This window comes from Argopecten irradians, chromosome 7 (assembly GCF_041381155.1).
Source record: "Argopecten irradians isolate NY chromosome 7, Ai_NY, whole genome shotgun sequence".
In the NCBI taxonomy this organism is placed as follows: domain Eukaryota; kingdom Metazoa; phylum Mollusca; class Bivalvia; order Pectinida; family Pectinidae; genus Argopecten; species Argopecten irradians.
This window is the reverse complement of record NC_091140.1, coordinates 26,310,348-26,329,743: the sequence shown is the minus strand read 5'-3', so window position 1 is coordinate 26,329,743 and position 19,396 is coordinate 26,310,348. Positions and strand designations below refer to the sequence as shown.

The window sequence follows — 19,396 nt, the reverse complement described above, 5'->3', positions numbered from 1 at the left end:
CAAGGAATATAATACATAAAGCTAATTTTCTGTCATGCTGTAAATTTAGTGGCTTATTCAGGCTTTTCTCCCACCCCCACACCCCCCCCCCCCTCTCAATTTCAACTAATTGGAGGCCTCCAATATGTTTACAATGCAACCAATGTTTTTTCAGCGTTTTTCAGCATACCACGTAACTTCTATATACCAATTTTCACGTAATTCTGACATCATTTAAATTTCAGCCAATCAGATGCCTCCGTTTTGTTACCATGGCAACCAATATTTTCAAATGTGTTACAATGATATTTAGCATCTTAAATTATTACTGTACACTATTTTTCACTTACATCGGACTTTTGAATCATAAACTGGAAATGCATAACCAGATATACTAACAAAAAAGTGGTCCGTTGCTACCAGCACTTTAAATTTTCAATGCACTCAAAAACTGTTTTTCCCGATTTTGATTTCGAAATTAATTTACACATAGACAGAAAATGTCATAGGAGTATTTTTAAAGGGGGGGATTGTGGAAATAATCCGTAACAGAGTGGAATGAGATGACGGAGAACTGTTTCATTTTCGTTTTTTCCAAAAAGTATTAACTTTTCGTAAAAATCAGTATTTCAAATAAAATTTTCCGTTAAAGAAATGACTTAAATATAAAGTATACGATCTACTCAAAAGATTTATGAATAAAAATGTAGAATATCTTACAAAAGCTGACCTATTTTGGCATGCTTGTTGATGTAGTTTTAATGAAAATTAATACGAAGATATAAGCCTTTTTATCAAGGGCTTTTTTAAAATCACAAAAGGAAAAAGAAGTGTTATTTGAAGGGACAACTAGTTGTACTTTCAACATGGAAAGTTTCAAAAATATTTGGATGTAGGCAGTTTCTATGGAATTTTTAACATTAGCTTGAACACCACCCTTTGAATCAAAATTTACTTTCGTAATTACGTGGTCGATAATGTTTTGCACAATTGTTACCTTTTTCATTTTTCATTCTTATACGTTTATACATCAATTACTAAGAATTATTTAACATTTTAGCAACCAGATCTCAAAACCATCATGCTGTGAACGAGATCAATGTTCAATCTATATATTTTTACTATATTTTTTCCGTTCGAAAAGGTTCTTCCTCAAATTATTAATATGGAAGTTGAACAAAGAGGTGAGGTTGTGACGTTTCCATATGAAACCCTAGAAGACATCCAAAACAGACTAATGCTAGCTGGAAGTTCCGAAGATTTGAAAGATCCAAACGCAAAGGACGCGATGACAAAAGAAGATATCATCGACAAGTTCACAATGGTAAACAATGAAAACTAGAAATAACTCAAAATTTATTAGTATGGTGTTTGAAATATTCAGTACTGCAAAGTATATTCTAGCAAAAGCTTTTATATGCGGCAAATTTCTGAATGGAGCTTGGTGTTCTCATAGTTGAAAACAACATACAAAAATTAATGTACAGAAAACATTTAAATATCAATGTACATATATGTATCGAATATGATTAATTTCGAAGTTTGTTTAAATCAAGTTATTATTTGAATGTATTTAAAAAAAACGTAAAATAAAATAGAGTTAACGGGATGTACATAACGTATACAATATCGTTGTTATTATTACATTTGTTGGATTATTTTTAAACTTTTCAGATATTCGACAGTTTAAGGAGGCTTGGCTTGGTCTACATACACCTCAATAAGCTTGGGTGTATTCTTTTTAGTCAAATGAAAGTAGTTATAAGCGGAGGTGACGACACTAATTCTGATATGTGTCAAATTTCTCTTGGTGGAAAAGTTGTTTTAACAGTAGTCAGACAAGAGGATGAAACATCTGACATTACCCAGAACATAAAGGCTCAAGCAAAGCTTTTCGAAAAATGTCTAGAGGAATGGGGGAGTCAAATAAAAAAAGCCAGGAAAAAATTTTATTTTCTGAATCACTTCACGACCACGCAGTTGATATTGATTCAGAAAAAGATAGATGCTTCACGAAGCAAGAAACAGGAAAAACAACTTCGAACATTGCTGTCACTTGTTTTACCTGGATGCACTACTGAACAGATGGAAGATGCTATGGGAAGAATGTCTAACTATGGAATTCCAGGAAAAGGTAATGCTTAACGATATTCTTTCATCTTGTTTTGCATATATTTATCTTATAATATCACCGAAGAATCGTCATATAAACCGAATTCTGTAAAATGAATTATATATCTAAGAACCATCAACATATTGCGAAATTAAGTTTTTGATTGGAATGGTGCCGGGCATTGTACAGAACATCTTGCATCCATCTGATTTATCGATTGAAAAGGAACGAATTTCGCATTTCAAGACGGAAGCGAAGCATTACTGTGAGATATGAATTATAATATCCTGATCCCGAATCTTAAAAATGCCCATAATATCAAAGTTAAAGCTTATATATATACATGAAATTAAATTTGAAAGATGTTAAAGCCATTTATCTTGTTGAAATCTTGAATCAGTTAGAAGTCGTTTAATGCTTTGTATCTACACAGTAATACTCCAGACATGAATATTTAGGAGTGATGAAAATTAATTATGGATGTATACTTTGTAGGAAACCTAACAACCAAAGACACAGTGCTCAAGCTCCTTACTACGATGTTTGAAGAAGCTAACAAACAAGTGACTAACTTGGAAAGGTAAGCAAAGTGAATTTTAAAGTAATAAGTATTGTCGCGAAGTAATGTAGATTAAGTGCCAGTTCCTATTACTTCAAGATGAAAACACTCACTGAATAATACATGACCACAGCAGAATGTGTTGCTGAAGGCAATCTTAAGTTTAATGCGGCTATATTGCGTTAATCCTTTATATCGTTGTTAATATTTATTTATACATTGAAGAACCTATAGTATGAAGCAAATGGTTCAAGTCTTTGATGTTGTGTGGAAGGCCTTCGTGGAAGAATTCTCCAAAAAGGAGTCAACTTCAAATTCCCTAAGTTTCCGGGGACTAGGAAGAATTTTGTTCGATCTTGTTGAAAAGGGTGAGTTATTATTTGCAAAATATGTATATAATGTCAAGCTACTGAATTTTAAAATTCGCTTGAACAATTTTCAACTGTATCCATGACGAATAACAACTTTTGATAAACATTCATGATGCTTTTTCTCTCCCAATTTTAGCATTGGGCATATATCTAATTACATGTATCTAAATACAAGTAGAATATGGTCTTTTCACTAAGCACTGAAAATATTCCAAGCAGTACTATATGCATTACAACTTTTTTCTCGTATTTTGTTTCTGAAATAACTTGTTTAGTTATAAAGTGCGAACAGCCATACGCCATATTGATTTAGTTTAATATAATTTCAAATAAAGTCGACATTGGGCGGCTAGCCGAGTGCTAGCCGCAAATTCTTACCAGAGGGTAATGATATCCATGTTTGCTTGACACAACCATGTTTGATTGTTAACGGAATGACGGAATTCTAGCCGCTATAATAACTTTCATCACGCCTTTATCACATTACAGAAATGTCATGCGTCAAGGCAGATTTTTCAAGAGTTGCATTTTCCATAGCAACCATGGAATATCGTTGTGAATTATGTGGGGGTATTTCTTGCAATTGAAATAGTTATTCTCAGGAATTAAGTCATGTTGTTTGTATTTTCAGCAATAAATATACGTAATGCACATTAAGTAGGGTTCTGATAGATCATGATTTACAAATCGCCCGATAAGTGGAAATTGCTACATAGTGATTTGAGCGATGGTAAATAACGTTTTCAGGATATCGGATGTCATTTGTTTTCCATTGGTACCGACTGAAAAGCAGAATTGAACATAAACGGAATTTGTGTATGAATCAATGGTAAACATATGTGATGTAGCAATGGTATCAGTTAAGTATTGGTTTAAAGTTCTCCTGGTGCATTGGTTTACTGAGTGTCCACGTACTATATTTAGGTACTGTGGTTGTTTTGAACGCTGAACAATATTCTTTTAAAATAGTACCAAAACAAGACCGATTACACAGAAGTCTACCTGAGCTACTGAAGACGGACGAACCCAACCTGATCGTTTGTCCTGCAAGTAAGTAAATGTAACAGTAAAATCAGCTTTTAATAAATACTGCAGGTACCACGCTATTGTATAATTTTAAAAATTTCGCATCTTCGTTGCTTTCAACAGTTACATAGATTTTGCGTTCAAGAATTCATACTGACAATCGTGCATTTATATTACGTTTCATACAAATTGTTTCACAACATTTGAGTTTCATTGTAAACTTTTATCAACTTTGTCATCGTGTTTGCATATATTATTGTAAAATTTAAATGATCATGTCTTTGGTCATAAAATGTAATAAGAGACTTTCAGAAACTATCCGCATACTTTCTTTCAGTGAACTTTCCTTAACGACTTTCTGAAAATGTATTGCGTATATATACATATGTAACTACACCCGTAACACCAAGTTCGTTTAAAGTAGTAATATAAGATATAACTCAATTTCTGTAATTACATCATCACTTTATACAAGCAAACCTTATTGATTTAAATTCGATAAGATATTGATAATGCTTGGATTCCCGTAATATTTACTTAGAGAGATAATGACACATTTTGTCGTGGTCATTATTTATTAATAAAGGTGTCGGCTTTTATGTTAAATTCATCATAACATAAATAAAACTGATTGCAAATATGCGATAAAAAAATTTTTGGGGTTATAATTTTTAATCCTAACTAGTGTTTTTCGATTCAGTATTTTTCATCTCTGCTTTTTGTGTAACCGATTCGTAATCTGAATTGCATGATTGCAATACTTTATAATTCTTTTGAATATCTAGGACAGTAAAACGTTTATATTTAAGAGGGGGCCATAAATGTTCTAATTGGTGAGAAAGTTCGAGAGAGCATTCCGTGCAACCTTTGCTCAAGAATTTGCAGAAATTGATGAATTTAACTATTCAAAATGAAATATTACTTAAAGAATTAATGTAATCCCACACATGTGACGTATGACAATTCATTTAAGATTATAGTTTCAGGCTGAGAAAGACAACATATGATGTATTTTCATGCGGACGCTTGAAGTAATGCAGATGCCTCTAGATCTTTAAGCATTTAAATCACCTTGAATTAAGTATACTACTTAAAATTTGCTAAGGATCACTTTTATTTTTCAGTATATCAAATTCATGTAATTGTACAATACTCATAAAAATACTTTATTGATGTATTTAAGATGTCTAAACACAGGATCCAACAGGAAAACTATGGAATTTTCACGTGTACTCGATACATTACTTGCGAAACAGAGCTACCCCCCCAAAATCACCAAAAACACGGCAATGGGAGCGAAAATGAAATTCGCGTTAAAACAATTTTCTCATGCAATTTTCATTTCAGCATATTGTGTGACGTCACCTAGCTTCAATAACACTGCGACATCGCCGACGCATGCTCGCAATTAAGTCCCGATTCCGGTTTTGCTGGATGGATGCCCATTCCTCTCGCAGAGCCGTTCCAAGTTCTTGCATATTGTACAATTACATGAATTTGATATACTACAAAATAAAAGTGATCCTTAGCAAATTTTGAGTAGTATATATTATGCTGAGTAAGATGCCTTCTTTGAAGTAATGAATAAAGTAATTGATTCGCTATACATTTATTAAAGATATCCATATGTGGTTATAAGTGTCATTACTTTTATTGCTGATTGATTACAGGAGATATCGTCAATGCTACGCTGACCGTGTATCTGATGGATAGAAACAAAGTAAAACCACTGCCTAGGCCAGAGGAGATCCTCAGTTGTACTTGTGATACTACTATTGATGAGGTATTACGTGAAGCTTTCATTGACAATCAACTTCAACAGAAGAGGGATTTTAATTTCTGGTTGTCCTTCTATTTATTAGTCCGTCTGTCGGTAAATCGCACATCGAGGACATACCTTCTCTTCAACATCTCAAATTACCATTTGAGTCATTGCATTTTATCAGCTCTTATATTTAGGTGCATGTATAGTAATTTGACTTAATTGGTCCTGAATGACCCTCAGAATTCTCAGGTATGGAGCCAACAGGGATCAAGTTGACTTACAGTGCTATGTATGGTTTGAACCCTTTTTGGTTCCCAAATGTCAAATTCTTAAACCTTTTATTAAGTTATTGAATTGATAAATTACAATATCTAGTACATCCTTTATACAATATGTATGATTGTTGTGTATCATTGTAGCTTCGGTTGCTATGGCAACCATTATAAACATGCATACAATATATAAATGTTGAAATTTTGTCAATCTTTTTTCATCTAGAAACCATAAAGCACATCCTTAAACAAACTGCATAGTTAACCTAGATATGGTGTCCGGATGTTCAATTTTGCGCTCAAAGACAAAACCATCAAAAATATCTAACATTTTCAAATTCGTTAATTGATGTATATTTCGGATGAATACCATAGCAACTAAAACGGCACAAATTAGAAATCTTCCACTAAAACTGAATTAGCAATGAATAAATATAAAAATACAACACCTTAAGTTAATTTCATAACATGTTTGGTCTAAGACTTCCACTAGGTTTACTATATTAAACTTATTTGGGGTCTTATTATTCAATCATGACTAAAATTTCTTTTTTTTCTCTCCTCATATCCGCATAGCCCCCAGATATAGTAAAATCAACACCATAAATATCGAAATTTTAGATTTTATGATATTGGCCCATTTTATATATATATCATAAATATACATTAGTTTTTTTACCGAAAGAGGTTGATCAGTTTAGGCCGAGCAATTTTTTTGTCGAGTTTCGAGTAGAGTCATCTCCTTCCTTGCTGGTAGGTCTCCAATGTGACGTAACTGTTTTGTACGCAAGACATCGTTTTCTCTTAAAGATATGCCGTTACGCTCACAATACCATGATATCAAAATCAATACCTACCTCGAAGGAAAGATAATTGTGTAATGTGGAAACACAGAATACATAAAGTAAGAAATAAGATTTGACACAATGTCTATAGTTTTCCGTTTGATTTAAGGTAGAAGTATTCTTAAGAAGATCCGTACAACAACACCCAATGCATGAGAAAAAGATCTACTGTATGATGCATGCGGATCAACTGACCATTGAGGTTGCGTGTGCAGCAGAGAACATTCTGAAGAAACTACAACGCAAACATAAACACGGTATGGGTATCTTATAAGACTTCATTCTCGTTATTCCAGGGGTTATTGTCGTTGCCGTTATATCCACCTTGGAATATGTTAAAGTAAAAGTGAAATCAATTCAGGAGAAAAAGTCTTACCAACTTTAGAGCCACACAATGGACCACAGTTTATCATTAATCGATTTTGTCGATGTAGAAAAAGACCAAGCCCTGCCCCATCTGATGTCGCATACAAAACCTTAATGTTTGCTATGACATATTCCAGGGGATATTACGACAGTAAATGTAACCCCTGGAGTAATCGAGGATGAAAAACCTTTAGATAATAGATGTATGTATGTATATCATAGAAATATTTTAGTATTTGTTCTATGATAATATAAACTTACATTTTGAGGGGATTTCCAGTTATCATACCTTATTATTAAAATTAATTATTACATTAGGGTTTCCAGTTTTACCTTTAAAAAATGACAATATAATCTTTATTAGACTTTATTAGACCTTAGTGTTATCTTAGATAAAACTAAATGAATTCATTTTTTGTTTTAGACTTTCATCTGGTTGTATTAAGCAGTAAGGAAAATGAGAACAGGTCAGTGATGACTGCGGCATTAGAAAAGTATCGACGAAAGTTCCCGGAATCACCCGTGGAGGTGATAAAAGATTACGCAAGTTCAGAACTCGGGTAATCATGTTATTATCTGTATCACCGAAATAAACAGATATTGTGCTCAAATCAAATATATGTTTCTTTCGATTAAAATTTGTACATTCGTTTACCATTTAAAAATATTCCCGACAGAAAGTTACCTTGTGTTTTTCCATTTCTCTATAATCTTCGTCGCAGCTATTTGTATAACAATTTAATACTTATTTAACTATTCACGTTAAGAAGTATATAATGTTATATTTAAATCACACACTGTTACTGAAATGTCAACTGATCACACACTTTGGTCAAAGGTACAAATATACAGAGAGCTGTTACAGTTATAAATGCGTCAGGGCCTTGAACAGTCGAATGCTGTAACAGTTAATGAGGTTGCCTTTTATCATATTTGCATTTTGAAGTATTTTAATGCAGTGCCGCTTGCTATATAGGGGACATTTTTTGTGCGATATTCTTACACAATCAATTTTTTCCGTTTGTTACTTTCTTGTTTATTTTTGTTTATTACTACCATCACTGTTGTTAACTTTTACAATAAATGTAATGGAATTTTTTATAGAACATGCATTGCATTCTGAATCAACAGAAATGCGGTTGAAGTTGTCACATCAAAGCGGGCCGGGGAAGGTAAAACTCTACACAAGAACAAACGTTTCCGATCAGGAAAGACCACGTGCTCTATCCCAATGTACGATAGAGTGGTTGATAGAGAGCAGGTTATGTCTATGTTACCTAGCTGTACTACAACAGGTGAAAGTCGCTACATACACATTGATATAGCACCCGTGGTAAGTAAATTGTGGCTACATGTGATTTCATTTCCTATAAATATATATCTTTAAGGAATTTAATGACCCGTTTTACGGCCACTCAATTACAAGTAAAATATTATGCATGAAGATACATTCGGGTCAGATGCATATAATGTGCTTGGATCAATGGTCAAATGGTGAAAATTGATGTTTTCATTGTTTAGGTATTAAAAATTATAGTAGTGTTTTTTACCTGCAAATCACGGGTTAGTGGTGAATGTAACTATCTGTGTTAATGCTTGGGATATTAACAAATATATATCTTGTTAACGACAAATTGAAATAGTGTGTTTTCAATTACACATTGTACATTTACAGTTGTATGTACCGTATGTTTCATACTCACGAATTAAGATAAGCTTTTAATATGGTATTTATCACCAAAAGTTACTTACATTTTGAAAATTACAGTACTATCATTGCATCGGTTTTAATGTTACAAATACAAATAAGAGCAGAAAATGATTTTAGCAGTATTGCCAAAAATCATTATATGTACATCTATACTGAAGCGAAACGAGTATTTACGGTCAGACCATGAAGCCAAATTGTGGTCTACAATTTCATTTCACATTATACAGTGTTATTTATAATTGTAAAATGATTACTGCAAGGAAGTTTCCATCTAAACATACATAAGGCATAAAAAACAACAATTTTACAATACATAATTTCTGTACTGTAACCAACGTATATATGGCATCTGATGCCATTTGAATGATTATCACGGCAAAATTCATCAAATCTTATGGTTTCTAATAGATTAATGAAGAAAAATCAACATTCCAATTACCAAAAGCCCATTTACGGCACATATAACTTTAAACATTACCTCATTAAACCCTGCAAATCTATGGTGAAACTTTCCCGTCTTTGAATCAGTTCAATATGTGTCTGATGGGTGTGAGTTAAGCATTAAAATATTTTATTGAAGGTACAGTCTGGTGTGGATTATGTTCTGTTCCAACTGCTTATCGTCGGCTGTCTGGCGTCACGTTCAGGAGACGTGTGGCTCATGTCCAGACATGATTTGTTTTTGGTGGAATGTTTAGAATCGTCCATCATACAGACTATTGGAAAGGTAAACTCAACAAGTGGTTGTAGTTTTTCGTTCGCTAAAAACTTCCTATGGCTAAAGGTCAACAATTATTTACATGGTATTGGCCAAACACTAATGAGTCCACAACAGGTCATTTTTTAGAAACATCTATACTTCATCTTGAGCAATTCAAAGATGGAGGGTCTTTTGGACCTATAAAACCTTGTACCAAATGGTCACTTTCAACAAAATTTATAAATCTATATCATTTATACTATTCATCCTCGAATAATTCAATACTTAGTAAATCTTTCTAAATCTTAAATATTTAAAGTCACAATCAAAAATTATATTTGAACATTTTTAATGCTGTCATAGTCATATAATAAACGATAAGGGAAATAATCATATCATTAACCCATATTTTTAACATTTGCACATTAATATGTTATCTGCTCTTGCGGGTAGGTATTAATTTTGATGTTTTGTGTAAAATACATTTTTAAGAGAAAACGAATTAGAATTTGCTCACAAAATATTGACGTCACAATGCAGATATACCCACTTTGTAATATGCAAAGATGGAATATGGACAAACATTAAAAATATAAACTATTTATAATTTAGGTTGGATACTTAACAAAATAAAATCTTTTAAATTTGATATGTTTTAGGAATCAGTTGTACACAAGACATTGTGCATCTTACCAACAACGTATTGTATATCACCGCTGGAATGGCTTTACAGTACAACAGGTAGAAACATGCTTCAATATCAACTTTATATCACTTGATCATTTATATTGTAGGTAAATGAGTCTGTTCACTGCCTAATTCAAATATTGAATAGTCGGTTAACTTAAACCTGATAGTATTTTATTACACTGAAAGTAAAACTTTAATAAACTTTAAAAACATTTTAGATACATTTTAATGTTTCATAATTCTTAAGCAAATTTCTTCTTCAAGTATTATCTCCCTATTTCTTCAAGCTTAAGAATATGTTTCAAACTGGGACTAATGTAAATCTGTTCCAATCGATAGTCATCAACGGATAATGTTAGGTTATGTTAAAGTACATGCACGACCTGATGAACTTGCATTATTAATTGACATAACTTGGTATAAATGTTGAACGGTACTCGATTTCATCCATTCTTTGAAAAAACACCAAATCACCAAATCTTAGCACCCGGAAAATAATAACAAGCGTTTAGCTGACTCCATGTGAAATGTTATTTGCTATGTCCTTGGTGTTTTATACAACGATATAATTAGTCCGTACCATCCGCTTAGTTTCGAAAAAAGATGACCATTTGCTACCTGCTCCCTTCCCATAAAACTGAGGTTTGTTGACCTGTCATTTTCCCTCATATGATACAATATCCCCATACAGTAAATTCCGACATATACCAAATTAAAAATGTACATGCTTGTTGTAATGTGTATTATTATGTTAACAGAAGGAACACATGGATTTTGTCGTAATGAATACCAGACAAAAACATTCAAAGTTCCATATGATCACCTAAGAAAAAATTCAGAGAAGTCTATGAAAGATTGCATTGACACTCTGCTAAGGTAAGATTACTACTCTATAACAGAAACACACTATACAAACATTTGTTACTGAAATATCCCTAGATATCGCTACTTTATTTTTAAATAAATACTTAAGGACCTTCCGAACAGTGATCGAATGCGCCGTTCGTTCGGACCTCCTCGGGTCAATGAGTGCATTCGGAACTGCACATGAAAAAACTTTTGTGAATAAGATTATGACGAATAGCGATCTATATGTTATCCGTCTAACGATATCTTACCTTTTAACGTTTAAATCAGGATAGTATAGTCGATAAACGAAGTATTTGTCGATATTGTACTTAGTTCGGTTTGCCGAAAGCTTGATGCCGGGTGAAAATCAAAGTTTGTACGGTAGGTGTAGAACCTAGTTTCGACAAACTAGAAAAAAAAATTGTTAGATCATTGAATTTGGCTAGGCTGATATAACATGGAGCTACATGTATCTTTTGAGAAGCAAATTACATAACTCATACAAACGGACTGATATATGCCGATACGGTTTTGTACTGAATAAAATAAAGTTTCATAACAATCAAGTGATTAAAACATTTTCTGTTTAACTGTGAATATTTGATATGTGTTTTAAGGGAGATGCATAAATCAAGATATTCCAACTTTGCCGAGTAATCCTCCAGTATAAAACTAAAGATTCAAAATTATTTCGTCTCTCCATCGCCACACCCTTCCTTTTCGTTCAATTTGTACAAGCCAGTATATTTATGAATATAGCGTATGTAGATGTCTACATGTATCATTTTTAGCTAATATGATCTTCCATAAACACTAACTCGTTCGGGAAACAGGACTTTATTTACTTGTACGTGTACGATAAGACATAACCACTGTACAGTAATTAGATGATGCATGCATTTCCTGTTTTGAGAAAATGCATGGAAGTACTCATTTAGTTGATCAAATACTACCTTACGAAAAAGCATATGTAAGGTAGTGTCAACAACAGTATTATATATGTGATATAGAAACTAAATATGTACATGTAGGCATAAACTAATTATTTTCCTGTCTACAGTAATCAGCTGAACGTACATGTACATATGTAGATCAAGGATTCAGAATAAGATATTTTTTCTTAGGCGTTCACTTGCAGTACAGGTAATCTCTAGGATCCAAAAACCTGTTTTAGTTTTCTTCGATTAATAAATAAATATATTAGATATGAAGATATCTCCTCAAAACATCATACAAAGACATACAGTTGTGTATGATGACATCGATTTTATTGACATTTTTGTGATCCCAAGTTGAAGTTATCAACTTCGATCATTGTCACGTAGACACAATTCATCGCTACAATTTTGGCGCCAAATTCAAATTTATGCTTGAATATCTGCCTCAAACGACCATTAAAGCTAAGATTTCTTGACGATGGAAAGATAGATTTTGATCAAATATTTTTCCGCTAAAACAATATAAAATCATGGATTGTCTAAAGGGTAATTGAAGTGGAATCTTTACACGGAATTTTCCATAATCATTTTTCAGATATCATATCCAGGCAAAATAATGGCTTACTTGTGCCATTTCTTAGCTTTGTATAGCATTAAATCGGTGGCATCGTGACATTGAATGAACAGTTACAACAATTTATATTTTCAGATATTACACTTTATATTGTTGAATATATGTACTTTATAAAAATATTACCGCTCGGTTTCAGTCTAATAATATAATTGTGAAAAAAGGTCGTTTTTAGGGGGTAGGGGTATAGAATCCTAATTACTCCAAAATTCCGCGGTCAATTTTTTTTAAATTCTTTCATCGTAACACAAAAAACTGTCTTATTATGTGGACAAAAATTTTAAAAAACCTAAAAATTGTCATAGACAATTTGGCGGGCTTTTCACTATATTTAGTTTACAATACCGTCATTGCCAGGTAAGTTAAGAACTAGGTAATGCATGGGTTTTGAAGTTGTAACCAATAAATGACCTTGACTTTCAGCCCTGAATAAAAGTGTTTTAGTGAAGATCTGCATGAAGTTTATGATATGTGCATTTGACCCCTGTGAACTTGAATATGGGTCAAGGTCATTCCTAGTATCTGACTTTATAGCCCATCCCCTGGACATGACATATGAAGATCCTAGACCTTACAGAACTTCAGGAGAAAAGTTTTCAAGATTATTGTTAAAAACAGGACCTTTAACATTTGACCCTTACCGAAAACCGGAAGTTGCCATTTTTGTAATAACATGTAGAGAGAAAAAGTTTACGCTTAAGATTATCTGCAAAAAATATTATTGGATGAAATCTGTGAAAAGAATTGTTAGTGAGTTATAAGCATTTTTAAATTCTAAGATATGACGTCATAGCGGCCATTTTGGTTTTTTTATGAAGATGAAAATCATATCAAACGTTAGAGAACATTAGAGGGGTCTTTTCTATAGCAAATGCAGACTATATTAGTCATTCAGTTCGACAATATATAATGTTAAATATTTTGGCGGGAATTTCGATCAAAAGATTGTTTTTCAAAATGGTATACAGCATTAACCGAAGTGCTACCGAAAAATAAAAGACACCAAATTCATCAGAAAGACATTCTGCATCGATATGTAAAAAGAAATTTCGCAAAAACAAAAAAATTAAAATTCGTGAACTTTGACCCCATAGCGAACTTTTTTGTTTGACCTTTAACCTAATTGCTGTAATTGAATAAAAGTTAGTTTTTTATACGATCTACATAAAACATCAAAATTATGTGCTGTATCTTAAAATATTTTTGAGTTATGGCTGTTTTAAACTTTTAAGGTATGACGTCATGGCGGCCATCTTGGATTTTTGACCTATTAAAAATGCTGCGGTCACCCCTTCAACTCATGCCATACAATATAATAAAAAGGCCATTGGCATACCTTTTACCATTTTGAAGATCTTTTGGACACAAATAATGTGTAGAAGAATAATAATTAACTTACATAATATATAATGATAAAAAAAAAATACTGTTAGAGGTATCTTCATAATTCAAGCTATTTAATTTCTTTATCCTGATTACCATTTTTAAACTTGACGATTTCATCCCGAACATTCCAATGACGTCACTTTTTTCCTACGAGCCCACGGGGTGATTCGACCATGCAAGCTGGCGTTTTGAATAAATAAGCATTCATTTGTGGTATTACGTTGGCAATTTGCACTCATATACAGCATAACATAGTTTAAAATAATAGATATAGTGTAAGTTTATCTTGAAACATTCAATTACTTAAACGTCACTTTGACAGAAAGAAAAAGAAACAGTAGGCCTAGGCTACAATGTAAATCTTATAGCGTTTGTGGATACAATGCTTCCTTTAATAGATGAAACTCGTGAAATATTGCACAAAAACATCATTTACATGCTTCTGAAACATATAATTAATGATTTGAATTGAATGTGTTTAACATTGCGTGTAAAAAATATATTTTGGTCTTTCGCCGTCGAAAACCGATGAAACCGCGGTACCACTGGTGTAACATATTGACTTGTATTTTTAAGCGCCTAAGCGGCCCTGTCATTGTTTTGTTTTGTGTTCATAAGCGACTCCCGCGTAAATGCAATAAATCAGTTATGTGACAGCCATCTTGAGTTTTTCTTCCAACGTTACATGGTGTCAAAGAAGAAATATGGAGCAACTTAAGCCTCCAGGAGCCCTAAATTTAGAAGGAAATTTGTCCGAAAATTGGAAAGAATAGGTACAAGGGTTTGAATTATACATGACTGCCTCAGGTATAGAGGAAAAGTCGGGTAAAGTCCAGGTCGCGACATTCCTCCACGTAGCTGGAATTGAAGCCCTTCGTGTGTATAACACTTTCACGATCGCTGAAGGTGACAAAGAAAAACTCGATGTACTAAAAACAAAGTTTTATGAGTATTGTGAACCTCGCAAAAACTTAACATACCTCAGACATTTGTTTTTCACTCGATCTCAAGGTGTAAATGAAACGATTGACTCGTTCGTCACAGATCTCAAAAACAAGGCCAAGAACTGTGATTTCAACGAGCTTACAGACAGTCTCATTAGGGATAGGATCGTTTGTGGCATCCGAGACGAAGGCACACGTGTCAGATTACTTCGTGAGACTGATCTTCCACTCACAAAAGCCGTTGATTTCTGTAGAGCTCAGGAAATAAGCAGTGCCCAGGTCAGCATGCTTAAAAATCCACAAGTGGATGAAGCTTCCGTACACACAGTACATAAACAATCTGGCCCTCGCCGTAAACGGTATGGAAATAAAAAGACAAAACAACCCCAACCCCAGCCCAACAACAAACAACCACAAGCACGACAAAACAAACTTTCGCTCGTTGATTGTCGAAACTGTGGACATGAACATGAACGTAGCTCTGCCGTTTGCCCAGCTTTCGGTAAAGAATGTCACACGTGTGGCCGTATGAACCATTTCGCCAACTTATGTAGGTCTGGCAATAATAGTCACAATAACACTCGACAAAAGAAACTACACACTGTTGGTTGTGAAGAAAGTTATTCCGAGGATTTATTCTTAGGCACAATCTCGAGCACAGGGGCACGTGACAATGAGTGGTTCGAAACACTACAGTTTGGTGATCAGTTTGTAAAATTCAAGTTGGACACAGGGGCGGACGCCAACGTCATACCTAAACGCGTGATGGACAAAATGAACTGTGAAACGCCGTTAAAGCCCACTCGGGACGGTTTAGTCGGTTTTGGAGGTCATCGTATAAAACCACTCGGTACAGCGCAATTACCAGTAAGGTTTCGCGAGCAGGAATTTTCGCTGAAATTCCATGTCGTCGATAATGACTGTCCGGCTATACTCGGCAAAAAGGCATGTTGTTCTCTCGGTACGGTTCAACGAATTCACACAGTCGAATCGAAACCTGTAAGCGCACCACTTTCCAAAAATGATATTTTGGATGAGTTTGGAGATGTTTTCGAAGGTCTTGGAAAGATCGCGGGTAAATATCACATAAAAACTGACCCAAAAGTTACACCAAGTGTACACCCACCGAGGAAAGTAGCAGAGCCACTCCGCCAGAGAGTAAAAACCGAACTAGAACGCATGGAGGGTTTAGGTGTTCTCGTTAAGGAAGATGAGCCCACTGATTGGGTTCACAGTATGGTCGTCGTTCTCAAACCTGAAAAAACGCGTGTGTGCATAGATCCACGTGATTTGAACATGGCTATAAAGAGGGAACATTACCCCATGGAGACTATCGAAGATGTGGTAGCCCGACTACCTAACGCGAAGGTTTTCTCCAAATTTGATGCGACAAACGGTTTCTTGCAAATCGAGTTTGATGAGGAGAGCTCAAAGCTATTAACATTTAACACTCCCTTTGGGCGTTACAGATACTGCCGCCTGTCTTTCGGCATTAACAGTTCGAGTGAAGTTTTCTGCAAGAAAATGAAAGAAATCTTCGAAGGTATCCCAGGTGTAGAGTGCGTTGTTGATGATATCCTGGTATGGGGCGAGGATGACAAACAACACGACAAACGCGTACGTTTAATGTTACAACGAGCACGTGAACGTAACTTAAAACTCAACAAACAGAAATATGAACTCCGTAAAACCGAGGTGAGGTATGTGGGACACACAATCAGTAAGGACGGCTTGAAAGTTGATCCCGAGAAGGTCAGGGCAATAAGGGAAATGCCCAGACCAGTCGACAAAAATGGTGTAAGGCGATTCTTAGGAGCGGTGCAGTATCTTGGAAAATTTATTCCTAACCAATCCGAAGTTTCCGCGCCATTGAGGATTCTACTCCGAAACGACATTGAATTCAACTGGGGCCCAGAGCAGGAAAAAGCCTATAAACACTTACAAACTCTCGTTACACAGGCACCTGTTCTTAAATTCTACGATGTCAGAGAAGAGGTCACCGTCAATGTCGACGCCAGCTCAAAAGGGCTTGGCGCAGTCCTACTTCAGACAGGTCAACCGGTCGCGTATGGATCTCGAGCCCTCACTGAAACACAAACACGTTATGCACAGATAGAGCGTGAAATGTCAGCGGTTGTATACGGATGCGAAAAATTTCATCACTACATCTTTGGTCGAAAAGTGACAGTCGAAACAGACCACAAGCCCCTCGTCGCGATACATAAAAAGCCGATTCATATGACAACGCCTCGTCTGCAACGCATGCTTATGCGCCTGCAACGGTACGACATAGAACTAGTCTACAAGCCTGGCAGAGAAATGTACATCTCTGATGCTCTCAGTAGAGCTTAACTCCCAGAAATGCCTGAAAACCTCATTGACGAGGAACTCGAAGTCGCATCACTCGAAATCCGCACAACATTAAGTGTTACACCAGAAAAGCTGATGCAGCTAAAATCTGAGACAGCGAAGGATGAGACTCTCCAGAGACTTATACTTGCAATAGAACACGGATGGCCGGAAACGAAACAGCCCGAGCTGTCGCCATATTCAATATTCAGCGACGAGTTGAGCATAATCGATGGATTAGTGTACCGAGGACAGCGAATTGTCATTCCAAAAACCCTACGACGCGAGACATTACTGAAAATTCACGAATCACACCTAGGTGTTGTGAAATGCAAACAGCGTGCTCGCGAGTTAGTATTCTGGCCCGGACTCAACTCCGAAATTGAAGATATTGTGTCGCGATGTGAAATTTGCGCCAAATACCAAAAGGCGAACACGAAGGAACCACTTATCCCTCATGAACCACCGTCACGTCTATTCATGAAGGTTGGTGTAGATCTGTTTGAGTTTCACGAGAAGAACTATCTCCTCTGTGTGGACTACTATTCAAAGTTTCCGGAGGTTGTTCATCTACATAGCCTACAGAGCAGTGCTACAGTTGCCGCTCTCAAGTCCATTTTCGCAAGGCACGGAATCCCGGAAATCGTATTCTCCGACAATGGTCCTCAATTTTCATCACGAACATTCGCAGATTTCGCCACGGAGTGGGGATTTGAACACAGGACCTCAAGTCCTAAATACCCCAATCAAACGGTCAAGCTGAACGATGTGTCCAAACCATCAAAAAACTTATGAAAAAGGCAGAGGACAGTAAGATTGACATGAGTCTTGCACTTTTGGACTACCGCGCTTCACCGATCGAGGGATTAGGCTTGTCGCCAGCTCAACTGGCGATGAATCGTCAATTACGGGGAACCATCCCCATGGCCACGAACATTCTAGATCCATCGGTCAAACCTACAAATCAACAGTCGTCCCTAATGCAACGACAAATGACTCAGAAGAAATATTATGATCGTCAGTCGAAAGTGTTACCCGAGCTAAAACCAGGGGAGACGATTCAGTTGAAAACCGACGAAGGATGGTCGCCGGCAATCGTCGAAGGTGTTGATAAGACACCACGGTCATATCTGGTAAAAACGCCACGCGGGAAAGTATTCCGTCGCAATCGTAAATTCCTGCGGAAGTCTAACGTCAGCATCACGCCGCAAGTTTCTAATGACTCTGAGGCGTATTTGGACACCAACACTCCAATTGTGTCCAAAAATCCTAACATTGACTCTAACACTCCGGAATGTCAGTTCGAATCTGATGATCAATGCTGTGAACCACCAGCACCGGCACCCCAAGGACCTCCCACCAGGACTACTAGATCTGGAAGGGTTATCCACACGCCAAAGCACCTGGATGGCTATGATCTTGCTAACTGACTGACAGTTTAAGAAAAAGTGTTTTCTTTATTTTCGTTAAAGTTAGAATTGTGTTAAAAGGGTTCTTAAAGAGCTCAAATGTTCCTTAAATGATTCACAAATGTATTAAGTAATTGCATTTATTGTTAAATGTTTAATTACAGACTGAAGTGCTAAAAAGGGAGATGTAACATATTGACTTGTATTTTTAAGCGCCTAAGCGGCCCTGTCATTGTTTTGTTTTGTGTTCATAAGCGACTCCCGCGTAAATGCAATAAATCAGTTATGTGACAGCCATCTTGAGTTATTCTTCCAACGTTACAACTGGGTTCCGAGCCGCTATCGTGATTTTTCCGTGTTTTTTTTTCTTATTCATTAAAAAGGAAGCGATCTTTGAAGACTTAAGACTATCTCTAGTCCAAAAGGTTTCGGCAATAGCATTCATTTTTTTATATTTGAGTTGAATGCATCAAATCGGATCTGTTCCCGACAT

At 35.3% G+C, this 19,396-nt stretch overlaps 1 protein-coding gene across 5 annotated transcripts in view; it reads left to right on the top strand.

The window, feature by feature from the left end:
- LOC138327991 (E3 ubiquitin-protein ligase rnf213-alpha-like) overlaps positions 1–19,396 on the top strand; it is a 114,954-nt gene that overhangs the window by 20,619 nt on the left and 74,939 nt on the right. For all 5 annotated transcript variants that reach the window (XM_069274538.1, XM_069274539.1, XM_069274537.1 and 2 more), the window contains 12 exons: positions 1,124–1,303; positions 1,654–2,113; positions 2,588–2,672; positions 2,877–3,019; positions 3,992–4,072; positions 5,719–5,831; positions 7,040–7,187; positions 7,721–7,856; positions 8,428–8,629; positions 9,588–9,734; positions 10,367–10,448; positions 11,156–11,273. In XM_069274538.1, coding sequence (XP_069130639.1) covers positions 1,124–1,303; positions 1,654–2,113; positions 2,588–2,672; positions 2,877–3,019; positions 3,992–4,072; positions 5,719–5,831; positions 7,040–7,187; positions 7,721–7,856; positions 8,428–8,629; positions 9,588–9,734; positions 10,367–10,448; positions 11,156–11,273 — 1,895 coding nt within the window. The remainder of the gene's footprint in view (positions 1–1,123; positions 1,304–1,653; positions 2,114–2,587; positions 2,673–2,876; positions 3,020–3,991; positions 4,073–5,718; positions 5,832–7,039; positions 7,188–7,720; positions 7,857–8,427; positions 8,630–9,587; positions 9,735–10,366; positions 10,449–11,155; positions 11,274–19,396) is intronic.